Source organism: Gymnoscopelus braueri (genome assembly GCF_963280865.1).
Source record: "Gymnoscopelus braueri genome assembly, chromosome: 2".
In the NCBI taxonomy this organism is placed as follows: domain Eukaryota; kingdom Metazoa; phylum Chordata; class Actinopteri; order Myctophiformes; family Myctophidae; genus Gymnoscopelus; species Gymnoscopelus braueri.
This window is the reverse complement of record NC_137604.1, coordinates 1671245-1690253: the sequence shown is the minus strand read 5'-3', so window position 1 is coordinate 1690253 and position 19009 is coordinate 1671245. Positions and strand designations below refer to the sequence as shown.

General features: G+C 44.1%; 1 protein-coding gene across 2 annotated transcripts; it reads left to right on the top strand.

The window, feature by feature from the left end:
• The first annotated feature begins 180 nt into the window (after positions 1-180).
• On the top strand, positions 181-16230 carry LOC308074090 (CD209 antigen-like protein C). Of its 2 annotated transcripts, XM_080413424.1 has the most exons (6): positions 181-445; positions 10968-11057; positions 12460-12603; positions 12721-12854; positions 13589-13701; positions 15965-16230. In XM_080413424.1, the coding sequence occupies exons 1-6, from the start codon at positions 238-240 to the stop codon at positions 16098-16100; spliced, it is 825 nt and encodes a 274-aa protein (XP_080269550.1). In that variant the 5' UTR covers positions 181-237; the 3' UTR covers positions 16101-16230. The 2 variants fall into 2 exon arrangements, with proteins under 2 accessions (XP_080269550.1, XP_080269551.1); XM_080413425.1 differs by lacking the exon at positions 10968-11057.
• Positions 16231-19009: the final 2779 nt, after the last annotated feature.

The following is a 19009-nucleotide window of genomic DNA, read 5'->3' as shown; positions in this document are numbered from 1 at the left end:
TACAATGAATAGGATTAACAGAGAATGATATAAATTGAAACTAAACCAACTGCGTGTTCAGACAGGATGTTGGTGACAGGAAGTGGTCTGAAGGGGAGGAGGAGGTTTGAAACCACCGCCTATAAACCAGGAAACAACAGACGACACTTTATCGTGAAGAAGGAAGACGCCATTTCTCTCTCCTTCAGTGTGCAGTGAAGAGTCGCTCCGTGTCAAACCAACGTCTTAAAGGTAGAAATGGCCGTGGCTTCACACTCTGACGACATCGAGGTTCAAGAGGAAGACGACGATGAAGAAGGTGATGCTGCCAAAGGCGACGCCCAGACCGCAGAAGAAGACTATGATGATATCGACGGCCAGACTGCAGAAGAAGACGTAGTTTATGGGAACGTCGACGCACAGACTCCAACTCGGCTGAAATATCCACCCAAGAAACGGCAGTCTGGTAAGAAATGTTATTAAAAAACATCCATATATAATTTAATATTTAATTAAAAACATCCATAACTTAATATTTCATTAAAAACATCAACTTTTATTTTCCAACTCTTTGTTTTCTGAATTGTTGGCTTCTTTAGTTTGTTGGTCTGGTCAATAATTAGGTTGTAAACCTTTAAAGACAGAAAACAAAGGTGACATTTTACAACAAATTATAGTACATTTTAAACCACTCATATATTTTCCAAACGAGTGTTTTCAAGCAACAAAAGTCTTTAAACAATGAATGCCTTTTAAACAATTAATGTCCTTAGACAAAATGATTAAAGTCAACATTTGAAATGAAACATTTTAAAATTAATTAACGATTTAAGCCCTTTAAATGGAATAAAGAAAAATCTAAAGAGAAATAGCTGATCCACAAGCTTGTAGATTGGCAAATTTTCACTTGGTATTTCAAGCCTTTTTAACTTTATAATTAATGGTAATTTTATGAATTTCACACATTTTAGTAGAGTTTTAAATGAAATAAACAGAATTTTTAACCGTCTTAACTTTATCATTATTTTGTATCTTTTATACTTTTTACTTTTCAAACACAAAATGAAGTCAATGCTGCAATGCAATGTGTTCCTTGACCAAATTAAACTTTAACAGTTAAACATGAACACATTTAAGGAACATTTCAAACAACAAAGTAAGTAAACCATTTCACCAACCATTGGACTGAACTCCTCATCAGATAACCAGCAGCCATTTTGCTACTGCACTCTGGGAAGTTTAGTGTTATTTGAGTAGAGTAGGGGTGTAGTTTTGACTATATGGAAGAGGATTGGCAATAAAGCTCCATTCCTGAGTTTTAACTCAACAGATAACTTTATATGTAATTAAAAACATCCATATATAACTTAATATGTAAGTAGCAAAAGTGCTCCTCGGAGCACAGGTCTCCGCCAGGTCAGGTAGGTTATTTATTGTGGGCACTAATGTTTGGAATTTGCCAATCAGGATGGAATATGAAAAATCCATATTGTGGAAACCTCACATGTCTAAAACCTTTCAGACCAAATTTGTAGGAGTAATGTAAAAAAAATGTCTTGCAAAAATCGGCCTCCTGGTGGCGCTATAATAGGGCAATGTTAAAAGGTTAAACATATAGTTTTGACTATATGGAAGAGGATTGGCAATAAAGCTCCATTCCTGATTTTTAACTCAACACATAACTGTATATGTAATTAAAACATCCATAATATATAACTTAATATGTAATTAAAAACATCCATATGTAACTGTATATGTTATTAAAACATCCATGTATAACTTTATATGTTATTAAAAACATCAATATTGTGGAAACCTCACATTTCTAAAACTATATTTGACTATGGGTCAGAGCCGGCCCTTCCATTAGGGACTGTGCGTTATTTATCCAGAAGAGGGGTCTGGTGCTGATGTGATTTTTTTTTTCTTGACCCCCCCCATCCTCCGAATATATTATTTGTGACCCCCCCCCCCCCACGAGGAACTGGAGGAAAATGCATACTTTTTTTTAGAATTGAAAAATATATTTTTTTATAGAACACATCATCATCTGTTTTTATGTCTGGAGACCCCTGTCCAGGACAGGCTTCAGACGCGCCTCCTCAGGAGACTTTGCTCAGATCTGAGCCCATTTGATTTGGCGTTAGGAACCCGTTGTGACCGCATGCCCTTGCTGATAAAATCATAAATCGGCGCCCCTGATGGTCAACAATAATAATAAACTCCTTGATTCTCACAGTGGGGCCAGGCCTGGTATGGGTTCACACTTATTTTATATTTTTGTAGCAACAGTGAAAACTATGGGTTACTTGCGTAACCCCGGTTTTGTAAATTGCGAACGAGTTGTTCACTATGGGAAACAGCGCCCTCCGGCGATGATACAGAAGCTTCACATTCACTCCCTCAGGGCCAAAACCCTTTTTGGCCCGATGGGCCTTCCGTCGCTTCCCGGCAGCCTCCTTACCCGAGGGCATAAAAGGAGCAGGAACGCGGAAGTCATTCTCTTAACACACCAGCTTCCTTCTGCCAAGCAAAAAAGAAGGGTGTTTTTGTGAACAACTCGTTCGCAATTTACAAAACCGAGGTTACGCAAGTAACCCATAGTTTTGTTGCATTGCTTCTCTCGTTGTTCACTATGGGAGATATAAACCCCCGGAATGTATCTACGAATCGAGATACCACAACCTTCTGTCCCAGCCTCCTTGCCACCCAGGTGCCAACAGACGGCACGGAACAGGAGAAAAGTGGGGCCCTGACAGACCAAGGTCTGCCTTATAAACTAAAAAGCAGGCACAGCCTGTCTATTCTAGTGGGGGGAGGGCCCTGACAGACTTAAGTCCGCCTTATAAATCTAAGGCCCAGACATCGGCCTATCCTACACTAAGGCACAGGGGCATGAACAGAAACTACCGCCGTTCCATGCACCCACCCACCCTCAGGTGGAAGCCACACCCAGGACTGCGTGCGCCATGGAAGACGCCGCCACGTCCAGGCTGTAGAAAGCAGCGAAAGTCGACGGAGACGCCCAACTCGCTGCAGTACAAACGTCCTGAATAGACACCCCTCTGCAGAGGGCCCAGGACGCTGACACACCCCTAGTAGAGTGCGCTCTCAGGCCCTCAGGCACTGGGGCTCCCCTACTGGTGTACGCCAGGCGAATAGCCTCCACAATCCAACAGGAAAGCGTAGACTTAGTCACCGCCCGTCCAGGGCGTCCAAACCCAGTGGAGCCTGGCCTTTCATTGAGAAAAACAGCGAGCACTTCGCGTTCTCCTCCGAGGCAAAGAGGTCCACCTGGGGCCGACCGAACCTGGTCCAAATCTGGGCCGCGACCCCGGGGTGCAGAGACCAGTCCGAATAATGAGTCCTGCCTCTGGACAGAAGATCGGCTCCCCTGTTCAGAAGTCCAGGCACATGAGAGGCGCTGATTGATTTCAGGTGCGAGTCGCACCACAGTATCAGCCTCCGAGCCAGACCATCTAAGGTAGGAGACTTCAGACCTCCCTGCTTGTTGATGTAGGCCATGGTCGTGGTATTGTCTGTCCTGACCAGACCGTGACAACCACCGATGTGGGACCTGAAATGTTTTACCGCCAGAAGGACTGCCATCAGCTCCAAGTAGTTGATGTGTGCTTTCCTCATACTGCGGTCCCATAGACCCCTGGCCATCCGGCCCTCGAATGTTGCGCCCCAGCCTGTCAGGCTGGCATCGGTGGTGATCATCTTCCTCGAGATGATCCTCCCCATCGGGACGCCCTCCGACAGGACAGAAGCTACTTTCCATTGTTGAAGGGACTGCATGCACGCCGCGGACACCGTCACGTGACGAAAACCCTGAGTGGCCGGGATCCTGAGGGAGCCCATCCATCTCTGAAAAGGCCGCATGTGTAGCCTGCCCAGGCGCACTAAGGAAATGGCCGAGGCCATGAGCCCCGCTGCCCTCATGCAGATTTTGTACTGGACCCTGCGTCCCAGTTGAAACAATGCCAGTCACTTCAGGAAGGAATCTATCCTCTCCTGAAACATCCATAATATATAACTTAATATGTAATTAAAAACATCCATATGTAACTGTATATGTTATTAAAACATCCATGTATAACTTTATATGTTATTAAAAACATCAATATTGTGGAAACCTCACATTTCTAAAACTATATTTGACTATGGGTCAGAGCCGGCCCTTCCATTAGGGACTGTGCGTTATTTATCCAGAAGAGGGGTCTGGTGCTGATGTGATTTTTTTTTTCTTGACCCCCCCCATCCTCTGAATATATTATTTGTGACCCCCCCCCCCCCCCCCCCCCCACGAGGAACTGGAGGAAAATGCATACTTTTTTTTAGAATTGAAAAATATATTTTTTTATAGAACACATCATCATCTGTTTTCATGTCTGGAGACCCCTGTCCAGGACAGGCTTCAGACGCGCCTCCTCAGGAGACTTTGCTCAGATCTGAGCCCATTTGATTTGGCGTTAGGAACCCGTTGTGACCGCATGCCCTTGCTGACAAAATCATAAGTCGGCGCCCCTGATGGTCAACACTAATAATAAACTCCTTGATTCTCACAGTGGGGCCAGGCCTGGTATGGGTTCACACTTATTTTATATTTTTGTAGCAACAGTGAAAACTATGGGTTACTTGCGTAACCCCGGTTTTGTAAATTGCGAACGAGTTGTTCACTATGGGAAACAGCGCCCTCCGGCGATGATACAGAAGCTTCACATTCACTCCCTCAGGGCCAAAACCCTTTTTGGCCCGATGGGCCTTCCGTCGCTTCCCGGCAGCCTCCTTACCCGAGGGCATAAAAGGAGCAGGAACGCGGAAGTCATTCTCTTAACACACCAGCTTCCTTCTGCCAAGCAAAAAAGAAGGGTGTTTTTGTGAACAACTCGTTCGCAATTTACAAAACCGAGGTTACGCAAGTAACCCATAGTTTTGTAGCATTGCTTCTCTCGTTGTTCACTATGGGAGATATAAACCCCCGGAATGTATCTACGAATCGAGATACCACAACCTTCTGTCCCAGCCTCCCTGGAAGCCAGGGCGTGGCCCTTGCCACCCAGGTGCCAACAGACGGCACGGAACAGGAGAAAAGTGGGGCCCTGACAGACCAAGGTCTGCCTTATAAACTAAAAAGCAGGCACAGCCTGTCTATTCTAGTGGGGGGAGGGCCCTGACAGACCGAAGTCCGCCTTATAAATCTAAGGCCCAGACATCGGCCTATCCTACACTAAGGCACAGGGGCATGAACAGAAACTACCGCCGTTCCATGCACCCACCCACCCTCAGGTGGAAGCCACACCCAGGACTGCGTGCGCCATGGAAGACGCCGCCACGTCCAGGCTGTAGAAAGCAGCGAAAGTCGACGGAGACGCCCAACTCGCTGCAGTACAAACGTCCTGAATAGACACCCCTCTGCAGAGGGCCCAGGACGCTGACACACCGCTAGTAGAGTGCGCTCTCAGGCCCTCAGGCACTGGGGCTCCCCTACTGGTGTACGCCAGGCGAATAGCCTCCACAATCCAACAGGAAAGCGTAGACTTAGTCACCGCCCGTCCAGGGCGTCCAAACCCAGTGGAGCCTGGCCTTTCATTGAGAAAAACAGCGAGCACTTCGCGTTCTCCTCCGAGGCAAAGAGGTCCACCTGGGGCCGACCGAACCTGGTCCAAATCTGGGCCGCGACCCCGGGGTGCAGAGACCAGTCCGAATAATGAGTCCTGCCTCTGGACAGAAGATCGGCTCCCCTGTTCAGAAGTCCAGGCACATGAGAGGCGCTGATTGATTTCAGGTGCGAGTCGCACCACAGTATCAGCCTCCGAGCCAGACCATCTAAGGTAGGAGACTTCAGACCTCCCTGCTTGTTGATGTAGGCCATGGTCGTGGTATTGTCTGTCCTGACCAGACCGTGACAACCACCGATGTGGGACCTGAAATGTTTTACCGCCAGAAGGACTGCCATCAGCTCCAAGTAGTTGATGTGTGCTTTCCTCATACTGCGGTCCCATAGACCCCTGGCCATCCGGCCCTCGAATGTTGCGCCCCAGCCTGTCAGGCTGGCATCGGTGGTGATCGTCTTCCTCGAGATGATCCTCCCCATCGGGACGCCCTCCGACAGGACAGAAGCTACTTTCCATTGTTGAAGGGACTGCATGCACGCCGCGGACACCGTCACGTGACGAAAACCCTGAGTGGCCGGGATCCTGAGGGAGCCCATCCATCTCTGAAAAGGCCGCATGTGTAGCCTGCCCAGGCGCACTAAGGAAATGGCCGAGGCCATGAGCCCCGCTGCCCTCATGCAGATTTTGTACTGGACCCTGCGTCCCAGTTGAAACAATGCCAGACACTTCAGGAAGGAATCTATCCTCTCCTGAGTCAGACGTGCCCTGAGAGCGTCCGAGTCCAGTGCTATACCTATAAAAGTAGCGCGACGGGACGGTGTGAGCACGCACTTCTCAAAGTTTAGCGTGAATCCCAGGGAGGTCAGGTGCGACACCACCAGATTGGTGTGATGACATGCTTCCTGACGCGAATCCGCCGTCAGAAGCCAATCGTCTATGTAACTCGCTATGCGAACGCCACTCTGCCTCAGAGGGGCTGTCGCTGCCTGAGTGCATTTCACGAACACCCTGGGACTCAGGGACATCCCGAACGGGAGGACCAGGTACTCGTACACCCGACCCTCGAATTCGAACCGCAGGAATTTTCTGTGCGGTGGGTAAATAGGGATGTGGAAATATGCGTCCTTGAGATCTATTGAGCTCCACCAGTCGCCCTGACGGACTGAGCGTAGTAACGCTGCTGCCGTCAACATTTTGAATTGAAAAGTTTTCAAATACCTGTTCTCAAATACCTACATTATGGGACGTAATCCACCCCCTTTCTTCTTGACCAGGAAGTATCTCGAGTAGAAACTGAGACGGCTTTCTCCTGGTAACACTTCCCTTACGGCATTCTTGCGTAATAGAGAGGAGATCTCCTCTCGTAACGTCACCGCTGCTTGACCACTCGCTTGTGACAACAGTACTTTGTTGGACATGGGTGGTTTGGTGGAAAATTGCAGTCTGTAACCCTTTGCTATCGTACAAAGCACCCAGGGGTTGGGGTTGCATTTTTTCCATTGCTCGATGTGCATTGACAACGGATTTGGGGGGGTTGTTATTGTAGTCGAGCGTACATGAGCCGCCATCTTGGCTGCACTCGTTGGCCTGACAACCGTGCTTGGTGTTACTTTCGGGCCCATGTACGCGGCCATTTTGGAAATACTGGCCACGCACGTGGGCGCCGCCATTGTTGCCGGCAACACGTGTCTGCAAGCAGCAGCGGCCATCTTTATTGGCAACACGTGTTGTGCAGGGGGGGTGGCCATTTTGGCTACCCCCACCTTCCTTACGACAATTTGGCTTATTTTTACCTTGTGACTTTCCTTTTTTCTGTCCAGCGACCACCATGGACCCCCCGCAGGGGGTCCGTAGTGGTTGCTGGCTCATTTTGGGTACTTTTGGTTGCAAATCTTTTTGGTTGTTTATTACACAAGCATTTTTTGTCATATAAGCAACATTCGCAACATAAGCAGGGGACACATTCACATTCAACGGTGCATACACATTTACGTAATTCTCTACAACATGTGTATTCAACTGTGCATGCACATTCACGTAATTCTCTACAATGACATGTGTGTGTGTCTTTGAACTCGGGGCTCGTGGCGCAATTCTCTTTCGCCGCTAGCTCCGATGAAGATCTCCTCCTCTTCCTCGTCGTCCTGGTACTGAGGCCCGCGGCCACTAGAACCTGATGCAGATCCCCCGTCTGAGGGGAGAGGGAACCGGGGGAGAGAGCGTCCCTGCTCGTCTGGCAGGGAGTGATGGTGTCACCTAGTTGACCCCCCACGCTTGGAAGGGCGACCTCTGTAACCGCCTCTCTGGTGAGGCTTGCTGGGTGGAGGGCGAGGGCGGTCGTCCTCTCTCCGGTCCCGCTGTTCGCTTCTGGCGGCGGGCGGGGCGGAGAAGGAATGGGTCTGGCGAGACGGAGCGTCCTGTCGGGTCGGTGGTCTGCCTCTCTCCGGCCGCGGAGGACGGTTTGGGGGAGGGGACCTGGCTGGAACCTGGATGCAGGACAAGGCAGCCTCGTCCTGAGCTTTACGCACTGCGTGGCTGTCCTGCAGGTAGCCCATGCCCCCCTGGAAAAGATTACCTGGAGTCACTTTAAGGTTCTGGAGATTCTTTTTGTCATCAGGACCCTTGAAGGTGACGTGGTCGAGCCACCGCGCTCTCTCATGAGTAACACACAGTCCGAGCCCCCTGCCAGTCCACTCTGTGGAGTATTTGTCAAGCAGGATAATCTCCTGTGTGATGCGCCTCATCTCTGCTAGCTGCTGAGGTGTGGCGGCGTCTCCTGCCTCGCTCAGGAGTACTTTCAGGGACCCCTGCAGCAGAGCTGCGGTGTTGAGGGCCCTAGCTCCGGAGGTAAAGGCCTTGTAGAGAACTCTGGTGGCTGCAGAGCCAGACACGTCCTTCTCGTTGGTCAGAAGCGGAGAATCCTTAACCGTGGAGAAGGGGGGCTTCTGGTTGCGTGGTATGCTAAGGTTAAGTGAGAGCGCTAGGGTGCGATCCATGGGGTGGAGGGCCAGGAGGCCGAGCTCGCTCGCACCCGCACAATCGATGTTAAAACGTAGCTTTTTAGGATCAGCGTCGGGGCCTAACGGGGAATCCCACGACGATGAGAGGGCTGCGCTGAAACCCTTAGCCAGGGGAAGCTTGGATTTTTTGGCAATTTTTTCTTCCACCGAGTCGAGACCCTGAAACTCCGAGGGGTTGGCGGGGGGCTCCTCGGTGTCGTCAGCCGGCCACTTAAGACCGCATCTAATGGTAGCTGTTTTGTAGAGCTCCAGTAAGGTGGTCTCACCTTTTTCGGCTGGTGGGAGAGCGCTGCCAGGCTGAGCCGCAGCCGCCACCGCAGGCATAGTAGCAGGGAGAAGGGTCCTCGCTTCAGGTGGGCCGAGAACTGGGGGGCCACGGTCATCCGTGGCGTCAGCGTCGTGCAGGACGACCTCCCCGTCCCCCTGGACTTCATCGACGATTTGGAAGTCGTCTCCATCGTCATCGGAGGCCCGGGGTTGGTAAGAGGTGATGGCCTCGTTGTCGGCCTCGCCATCGACACTCACCGGCGGGGAGAAGTAGCGAAGAGCTGCTCGATGCTCGGCGCTGCTGCTGCGGCCATCAGGTGGGGTGAGAGGGGGATCCACGTGGAGCTCGCTGCCCTCGTAGGGTGCCCTCGATGTAGGAGAGCGTGAGCGGGGGTGTAGAGTAGGCCTCGGCGGTTCCAGAGCTCGTGCAGAGCCGGCTTCTGCTGGCGCTCGGGGCCGTCGACGTTCCTCCCATACGGCGGCAAGGCTAGCTGGTCTGCCGATCGTCGAGAGGAATAGTAGCGGCGGTCTCCGTCGTACTCGTCCTCGTAGCTCTCATACAGGGCCCGTGGTGGTAGGAAGAGCCTCTGGGCCCTGCTGAACCTTTCCCTGAGCTCGGAGGTGTGCAAGCCTGCACACTCGTAGCACCTCGGGTCGCCGTAGACGGCGTCCTCAGCGTGTGCGAGGCCCAGGCAGCTTACGCAGTGGTCATGCTGGTCCCATTCGTCGAGAGGCTGGGAGCATGAACGGGAGCCGCACCGCCACGGGGGAAGGTCCATGCTGGTCTCCAGCTGTCAGCGATCGGCGACGGCTGGACGGTCCCGTCGATCCATGAAGAAAAGTGGCTAGCTCGGCTACACCACTGATGAGAAGAGCTAACAAGTTAGCGGTGTTTTCCACGCCGGGAAAATAGTAGTTAGAGGGAGAAAGGTTGGGGAACTCAGTGGACTGGGATCCAACCCGTCGCTATTGAGCTTGTAGAAACCCGCAACCTCGATTCTTAGAGTGTGGAGCTCCTTCACACGCTTGGCAGAAGGAACAAAGAGAATGACTTCCGTGTTCCTGCTCCTTTTATGCCCTCGGGTAAGGAGGCTGCCGGGAAGCGACGGAAGGCCCATCGGGCCAAAAAGGGTTTTGGCCCTGAGGGAGTGAATGTGAAGCTTCTGTATCATCGCCGGAGGGCGCTGTTTCCCATAGTGAACAACGAGAGAAGCAATGCAACAAAACTCATTCTTCAAAGCAGCATATTACAGATCAACTGTGCTCTTATTTTAAATTCCACACTTACAAACACTTACTTTCCCATAACTTGACAAAGCGCTCTTATTTTGTTTTCAAGTCCACCGACCGGAAGTCAAACACTGATTTTCCTATAATTTGCCAAAAGTACTCTTATTTTGAAGCCCATTGACCGGAACTAAATGGTTTACGTTCGTCTGACTTGACGAACATGCTAAGCTTAGCTGACCACTGATCGTTCAATAAACTATCGTCAGTAGCGTATTGGCGACACTAGAAACCAACGTAAATAGTAAAGCTTTATGAGCTGTTTGCAGCGTTCTTGTTTTCACACGTCGTTTATGTTTAGTAATCCATTTGCAGTGAGAGACTTTATGATACAAATGTAAAGATATACGTAGTTTAAAAAAATAATCAATATTTTGATATTGACTTTAAAGCCCCGGTGAACGCAGCACGCTCTCCTGTGAGGGTGTGCTGGACGTGTGAGATGAAAACACAACCAGCTATCGTTGTGGTGACGTCTAGCCCTACAGTCTAACCTCAGTGCCCCCAAACTACAGTCTAACCTCAGTGCCCCCAAACTACAGTCTAACCTCAGTGCCCCCAAACTACAGTCTAACCTCAGTGCCCCCAAACTACAGTCTAACCCTAACCCCCAAACTACAGTCTGATAAGAGATGTTATTAAAACTATAAATCACAAATAAATGATTGAAAAGATAATTGTTGAAAACTGATCACATTCTTTGTTATCTCACTGTGTGTGTGTGTGTGTGTGTGTGTGTGTGTGTGTGTGTGTGTGTGTGTGTGTGTGTGTGTGTGTGTGTGTGTGTGTACAGTCAACAGACAGTTCAAACTGCTTGGAATGGGTCTTGGATTGCTGTGTGTTGTTCAGGCTCTTCTCAACATTGGTCTCAGACTCTCTCTCTGTAAGTCAACCTTTATCTTTTTATTGATCTTTTTTATATGTCTGTGATGATCCAACAAACATATGATATCCATACAATATATGAATAGTTTTACTATAGATGTATTATTAACCCATTAAGACAGGAGGTTGATTCTACAAATGCCTCTAAATCAGTAGCTCTCACAATCTCAACTCTTTTTTTTTTTATGTTCAAAAATAGCAGATATACAAGCTGGCTGTGAGCTTGTATATCTGCTATTTTTTTAATAGCCAAAACTAAAATCTAAAATGACACAGATGCTTTCCCGGTTTTAAAGGGTTAAAATGTAATTTAGATAACATGCTATATCTATAAAAACGTGTGATATCACAGTAGCAGCATTGGTAGTTTATAGTAGGTTTTTTTCATTCATTTTATTTTTTATTTTTCCCCAAAACAATAAAAAAAACATGCAAATATGAATTGAAAAAACACTCAGGCATTAGAAGACAATATCAGTCACCAGAACCAGGGACGTTCAATGAATCTATAATTGAAGTTACAATGGGTTTGTAGAGGAAGATAAAATCAGTGGTGGAAAAAGTACTTTTTTAATTAAGTATAATACTCTGTTACAAGTAAAGGTCAGAAATTCAGAATTTACTTAAGTAAAAGTACAAAAGTATTGGCATCAAATTGTACTTAAAGTACCAAAAGTAGAAAGTATTCATTAAAGGGCAAGACCACTTTGGTAGAGGTTTGGGTTGTGTAGTTACCTTGCCATGATGTAACTCCAAAGGTGGGCAAGAAATCAAAAATAATTGCTCCATTGATTCGGTAAAACAGCTCTCAAAGTCACTCTTTTTTTTAGCACATAAACGAACGCAAACATAGCGGATCCGGATCCAGATCTTCAAATAGTAAAATCAACAGGAAGTTGACATTTTTATTAAAAAAACAAACAGTACTGGGTTTGGTGATGTTCTATATTATCTGAATCAGCTTTGTTTGCGTTCGTTTATGTGCTAAAAGAGTGACTTTGAGAGCTGTTTTACCGTACAATGTAAGTCAATGAGGAGCATATTTTGAATTATCAATTTCTAATCAATGGAGCAATTATTTTTGATTTCTTGCCCATCTTTGGAGTTACATCATGGCAAGGTAACTACACAACCCAAACCTCTACCAAAGTGGTCTTACCCTTTAAGTAGAATGTCCCATTCACAAGTTTTCAAATGTAAAAAATGTCTAAAAATCTTTTGAAAATAGCAGATCTACAAGCTATAGCGATCTATAAAGTTAAATATGTATGTATGTATGTACTAAACAGTTTAACTTAAGGTTGAAAGAACACAGACACACTCCCTACAGCCTCCTTAAGGAGGTCACATCAGAACACAGTTATATGTAAAACTCATCAGTTTGTTGATTCTTCTTACAGATTCTGAATGGATGAAAGAGAAAGACAACCTGATCAAAGACCTGGAGCAGATGACTGACCAGAAGGACCAGCTACAGTCCAGCTACAAGAACCTGACCGACCAGAATGACCAGCTACAGTCCAGATGCAACCCCCTGCTGTGTGGTCAGTGAGACATCACTGTTTTTATTCATTGTTATTTCATCTTGTTCATTTAGCATTAATCTGAGCAAATGAGAGAAAAAAAATAACAGTGGCTAATTTTATTCTCTTTGTTATTAGAACCACATGGATTTACATTGGATGGTGGTGTGTGTTATTACATCTCTACTGAGTATAAAACCTGGGAGCAGAGCAGACAAGACTGTAGAGACAAACAATCAGACCTGATCATCATGAAGAGCAAAGACAAACAGGTGTGTGTGTGTGTGTGTGTGTGTGTGTGTGTGTGTGTGTGTGTGTGTGTGTGTGTGTGTGTGTGTGTGTGTGTGTGTGTGTGTGTGTGTGTGTGTGTGTGTGTGTGTGTGTGTGTGTGAAGCTGCAATCTAGAACTGATTTAATTTAAAAATATATATATTATGTTAACCAATCTGTATGGTAGAGTATGTTAATACTATATAACTTATATAATCTGTATGGTAGAGTATGTCAATACTATATAACTCAAACAATCTGTATGGTAGAATATGTTAATACAATATAACTTATACAATCTGTATGGTAGAGTATGTTAATACAATATAACTTATACAATCTGTATGGTAGAGTATGTTAATACAATATAACTTATACAATCTGTATGGTAGAGTATGTTAATACAATATAACTTATACAATCTGTATGGTAGAGTATGTTAATACAATATAACTTATACAATCTGTATGGTAGAGTATGTGTTAAAGTACATGTACAGTGTCACTACACCTACTCAACCTACTACGGCTGACAAGTAGCCCTGTCTGAAGCTCTTAAGTTCAATATCTCTCCTACTAAAGGGCAGATCCCCTCTTTGTTGAGCGGGTAAGGTTTGGTTACCCACACAGGAGACCCGGGTTCAAATCCTGTGTTATAGTTGCAACATCTCTCTGTCTGGAGAAGACATAAAACTCACTGATTGTAGCTTTAAGTAACCAGCAGCTTTTCTGTCCAGGACCTTGTTGAGAGAGTTGCTAACAGAGGACCGGGCGTGTGGATTGGTTTGACTGACAGAGAAGAGGAAGGATCCTTTAAGTGGGTGGATGGAACACCACTGACCTCACCAACGTAAGACTTTACCTTCATTAATAATAATACTAATAATAATAATAATAATAATAATAATAATAATAATAATAATAATAATAATAATAATAATGAAAGACAGACAGACAGTCCGATGCACGGGTCAGGTTTGGGGGGGGGGGTTACATTCAATCCCTTTTGAGAGAGAGAGAGGGGGGGGGTTAGAGAGAGAGAGAGTTTTAACCAAGCCTTTATTAACCTTCCGTTTCCACTCAAACAGACATCAGATCAGTCTTACTCATTCTAAAACACTTTACTTTACATCCACACCGCCAACGAGGAGCGTTCAGACGCTCCTGATATGGAGCGTTGGTCATGGCGTTGTGACGTAGCCTGAACATCACATGAACTATTAAATGAATAAATAATAAGAGCAGAATGAGATACAATGTCCTATTACAAGTTTTCAAAATATATACAAATCTTTTGAAAATAGACTAAATATGTAATAATAATAAAAATCTACAAAGTAACTAGTAACTACAAAAGTAAAAGTACAATATTTGCCTCTGAGATGTAGTGGAGTAGAAATAAAAGTACAGGGGGGGGGGGGGGGGGGCTCCCACAGGATCTGCGGGTCGGCCCACGCTTCACTAGTAGACAGACAGACAGGTTTACAGACAGACATGTAGACAGACAGACAGACAGACAGACAGACAGACAGGTTAACTGGTTTACAGACAGACAGACAGACAGACAGACAGACAGACAGACAGACAGACAGACAGACAGACAGACATGTAGACAGACAGACAGACAGACAGGTTTACAGACAGACAGACAGACAGACAGACAGATAGACAGACAGACAGGTTTACAGACAGACATGTTTACAGACAGACAGACAGACAGACAGACAGACAGACAGACAGGTTAACTGGTTTACAGACAGACAGACAGACAGACAGACAGACAGGTTTACAGACAGACATGTAGACAGACAGACAGACAGACAGACAGGTTAACTGGTTTACAGACAGACAGGTTTACAGACAGACAGACAGACAGACAGACAGACAGACATGTAGACAGACAGACAGACAGACAGGTTTACAGACAGACAGACAGACAGACAGACAGACAGGTTTACAGACAGACATGTAGACAGACAGACAGACAGACAGACAGGTTAACTGGTTTACAGACAGACAGGTTTACAGACAGACAGACAGACAGACAGACAGACAGACATGTAGACAGACAGACAGACAGACAGGTTTACAGACAGACAGACAGACAGACAGACAGACAGATAGACAGACAGACAGACAGGTTTACAGACAGACATGTTTACAGACAGACAGACAGACAGACAGACAGACAGACAGGTTAACTGGTTTACAGACAGACAGACAGACAGACAGACAGACAGACAGACAGACAGACAGACAGACAGACAGGTTTACAGACAAGTTGACAGACAGACAGACAGACAGACAGACAGGTTTACAGACAGACAGACAGACAGGTTTACAGACAGACAGGTTTACAGACAGACAGACAGACAGACAGACAGACAGATAGACAGACAGACAGGTTTACAGACAGACATGTTTACAGACAGACAGACAGACAGACAGACAGACAGACAGACAGACAGACAGACAGGTTTACAGACAGACATGTTTACAGACAGACAGACAGACAGACAGACAGGTTAACTGGTTTACAGACAGACAGACAGACAGACAGACAGACAGACAGACAGACAGGTTTACAGACAGGTTGACAGACAGACAGACAGACAGACAGACAGGTTTACAGACAGACAGGTTTACAGACAGACAGACAGACAGACAGGTTTACAGACAGACAGACAGACAGGTTTACAGACAGACAGACAGACAGACAGGTTGACAGACAGACAGACAGACAGACAGACAGACAGGTTTACAGACAGACAGACATTACACACCCCATGGAGACTTGAATGTATGGAGATGTTTTTGTTTTTGTCTCATTCCTGAGACGGAAAAGATGCTAATGTATCCGGTATGTATTATATTATATCTCCATAAATCCAAGTCTCCATGGGGTGTGTAATTGATAGGAAAAAAACATTTTGTGGGTGAACTATCCCTTTAAACACTTATTCACAATACTTTTCACAATATGTTCATCTATAGTAACATGCTCCACATAGAGACTCCAGGGTTTAAGAGGTTAAAAAACTAAACATTTAGAGAGAAAATAAATCATTGTTGTAAATGTATTGAAATGAATGAAATGTTCTTTATTTCTACAGGATCTGGGGACATGGTCAGCCTGGTGGAGGAGGAGACCAAGACTGTGTTTCCTATTATACTGGAGGGTCTGTTAGAGGATGGGTTGACTATTCATGTTCTCTCCCTCTCCGTTGGATGTGTGAAAGAGTTGTGTAGTGAAATCATCATTGTCACAATGTATCAGTTATGTACTGAAACATGTATTAATACCATGTTTCAGTGTTAAATCTATACTGGTTATGTGTACTGAAACATGTATTAATACCATGTTTCAGTGTTAAATCTACACTGGTTATGTGTACTGAAACATGTATTAATACCATGTTTCAGCGTTAAATCTATACTGGTTATGTGTACTGAAACATGTATTAATACCATGTTTCAGCGTTAAATCTATACTGGTTATGTGTACTGAAACATGTATTAATACCATGTTTCAGCGTTAAATCTATACTGGTTATGTGTACTGAAACATGTATTAATACCATGTTTCAGCGTTAAATCTATACTGGTTATGTGTACTGAAACATGTATTAATACCATGTTTCAGCGTTAAATCTATACTGGTTATGTGTACTGAAACATGTATTAATACCATGTTTCAGCGTTAAATCTATACTGGTTATGTGTACTGAAACATGTATTAATACCATGTTTCAGTGTTAAATCTATACTGGTTATGTGCACTGAAACATGTATTAATACCATGTTTCAGTGTTAAATCTATACTGGTTATGTGCACTGAAACATGTATTAATACCATGTTTCAGTGTTAAATCTACACTGGTTATGTGTACTGAAACATGTATTAATATCATGTTTCAGTGTTAAATCTACACTGGTTATATGTACTGAAACATGTATTAATACCATGTTTCAGTGTTAAATCTACACTGGTTATGTGCACTGAAACATGTATTAATACCATGTTTCAGTGTTAAATCTATACTGGTTATGTGTACTGAAACATGTATTAATACCATGTTTCAGTGTTAAATCTATACTGGTTATGTGTACTGAAACATGTATTAATATCATGTTTCAGTGTTAAATCTACACTGGTTATGTGCACTGAAACATGTATTAATACCATGTTTCAGTGTTAAATCTACACTGGTTATGTGTACTGAAACATGTATTAATACCTTGTTTCAGTGTTAAATCTACACTGGTTATGTGTACTGAAACATGTATTAATACCATGTTTCAGTGTTAAATCTATACTGGTTATGTGTACTGAAACATGTATTAATATCATGTTTCAGTGTTAAATCTATACTGGTTATGTGTACTGAAACATGTATTAATATCATGTTTCATTGATAAATTCCAGGGGGTCCCCAGCTAAACTAGTTAACCCATTTAGACTGGGAAAGTATCTTGTGTCATTTTAGATTTCTTTGGCTATTCAAAAATAGCAGATCTACAAGCTATTTCAAGATCAAGCTCATAGCGCGGCACCGAGTGCCGCGCTAGGGCTTGATCTTGAAATAGCTTAGATCTGCTATTGTTGAAAAGCGAACATTTGTAAAATATGTTCTGTAAAAGTTGGAGCACCACTGATACAGAACATACTGTTAGGATTTGGATAACATGTTTAGATATGTATTTGGCCGTGGACCCCCATCTCAGAATGTTTTGTTCCAGGGACCCCCAGAAGCACAGATCAGAGTTACAAATGTTCTCTTTAAAAAACTATATATATTCAAAGATTTGAACACATTTTTAAAAAAATCAAAAATAGCAGATCTACAAGCTCGTAGCGCGGCACTCGGTGCCGCGCTACGCGTTGTGAGCTTGTAGATCGGCTATAGGTCGCGGACCCATTTTCATGGGTCAGGAGTGAATATCCTTTTACAATATTGTTATGATTTCAAATCAAAAGATTAATTTTGTTTTAATCTTGAAAGTATGACGACATTTATTTTTTATACAAATCTTCTCTTCTGGGGGGTCCCTGGCACAAAACATTTACAGATGGGGGTCCCTGGCACAAAACATTTACAGATGGGGGTCCCTGGCACAAAGCATTTACAGATGGGGGTCCCTGGCCAAATACATCAATTTATATATCATATTTTTCAAAGATAAAAACTATTTAGAGAAAAAGAAATCATAAAATAAATGAATGTCAAACTATTTCATACGTAACAAAAAATTATCTGAATTCATAAATAAATTAAAATAAACTTTAGTAGTGACAATAACCGATCTACAAGCTCACAAAGCGTTGTGTTGCAACGCGTTGTGAGCTTGTAGATCGGCTATAGGTCGCGGACCCATTTTCATGGGTCAGGAGTGAATATCCTTTTACAATATTGTTATGATTTCAAATCAAAAGATTAAACACAATCTTAATACAAATTGACACAAAATGAAATTGAAATGAAAACCTTCTTTCAAAAGAATTTCATACATTTAAAAAAATCTGGATCTATGAATTAAAACAAAACAAAAACGTAAGTGGTTGTGAAAATAGCCGATCTACAAGCTCACAAGGTGTCGCATTGTGACGCGTTGTAGGCTTGTAGATCAGTGATGTGTATCAAAAGAATCATGACTGTTCTCACATAATAATGTGACTTATAGATATATAATAATGTGACTTATAGATACATTATAATGTGTCTCATAGATACATTATAATGTGACTTATAGATACATTATAATGTGACTTATAGATACATTATAATGTGACTTATAGATACATTATATGTGTCTTATAGATACATTATAATGTGACTTATAGATACATTATAATGTGTCTTATAGATACATTATAATGTGACTTATAGATACATTATAATGTGACTTATAGATACATTATAATGTGACTTATAGATACATTATAATGTGACTTATAGATACATTATAATGTGACTTATAGATACATTATAATGTGTCTTATAGATACATTATAATGTGACTTATAGATACATTATAATGTGTCTTATAGATACATTATAATGTGACTTATAGATACATTATAATGTGACTTATAGATACATTATAATGTGACTTATAGATACATTGTAATGTAACTTATAGATACATTGACAGACAGT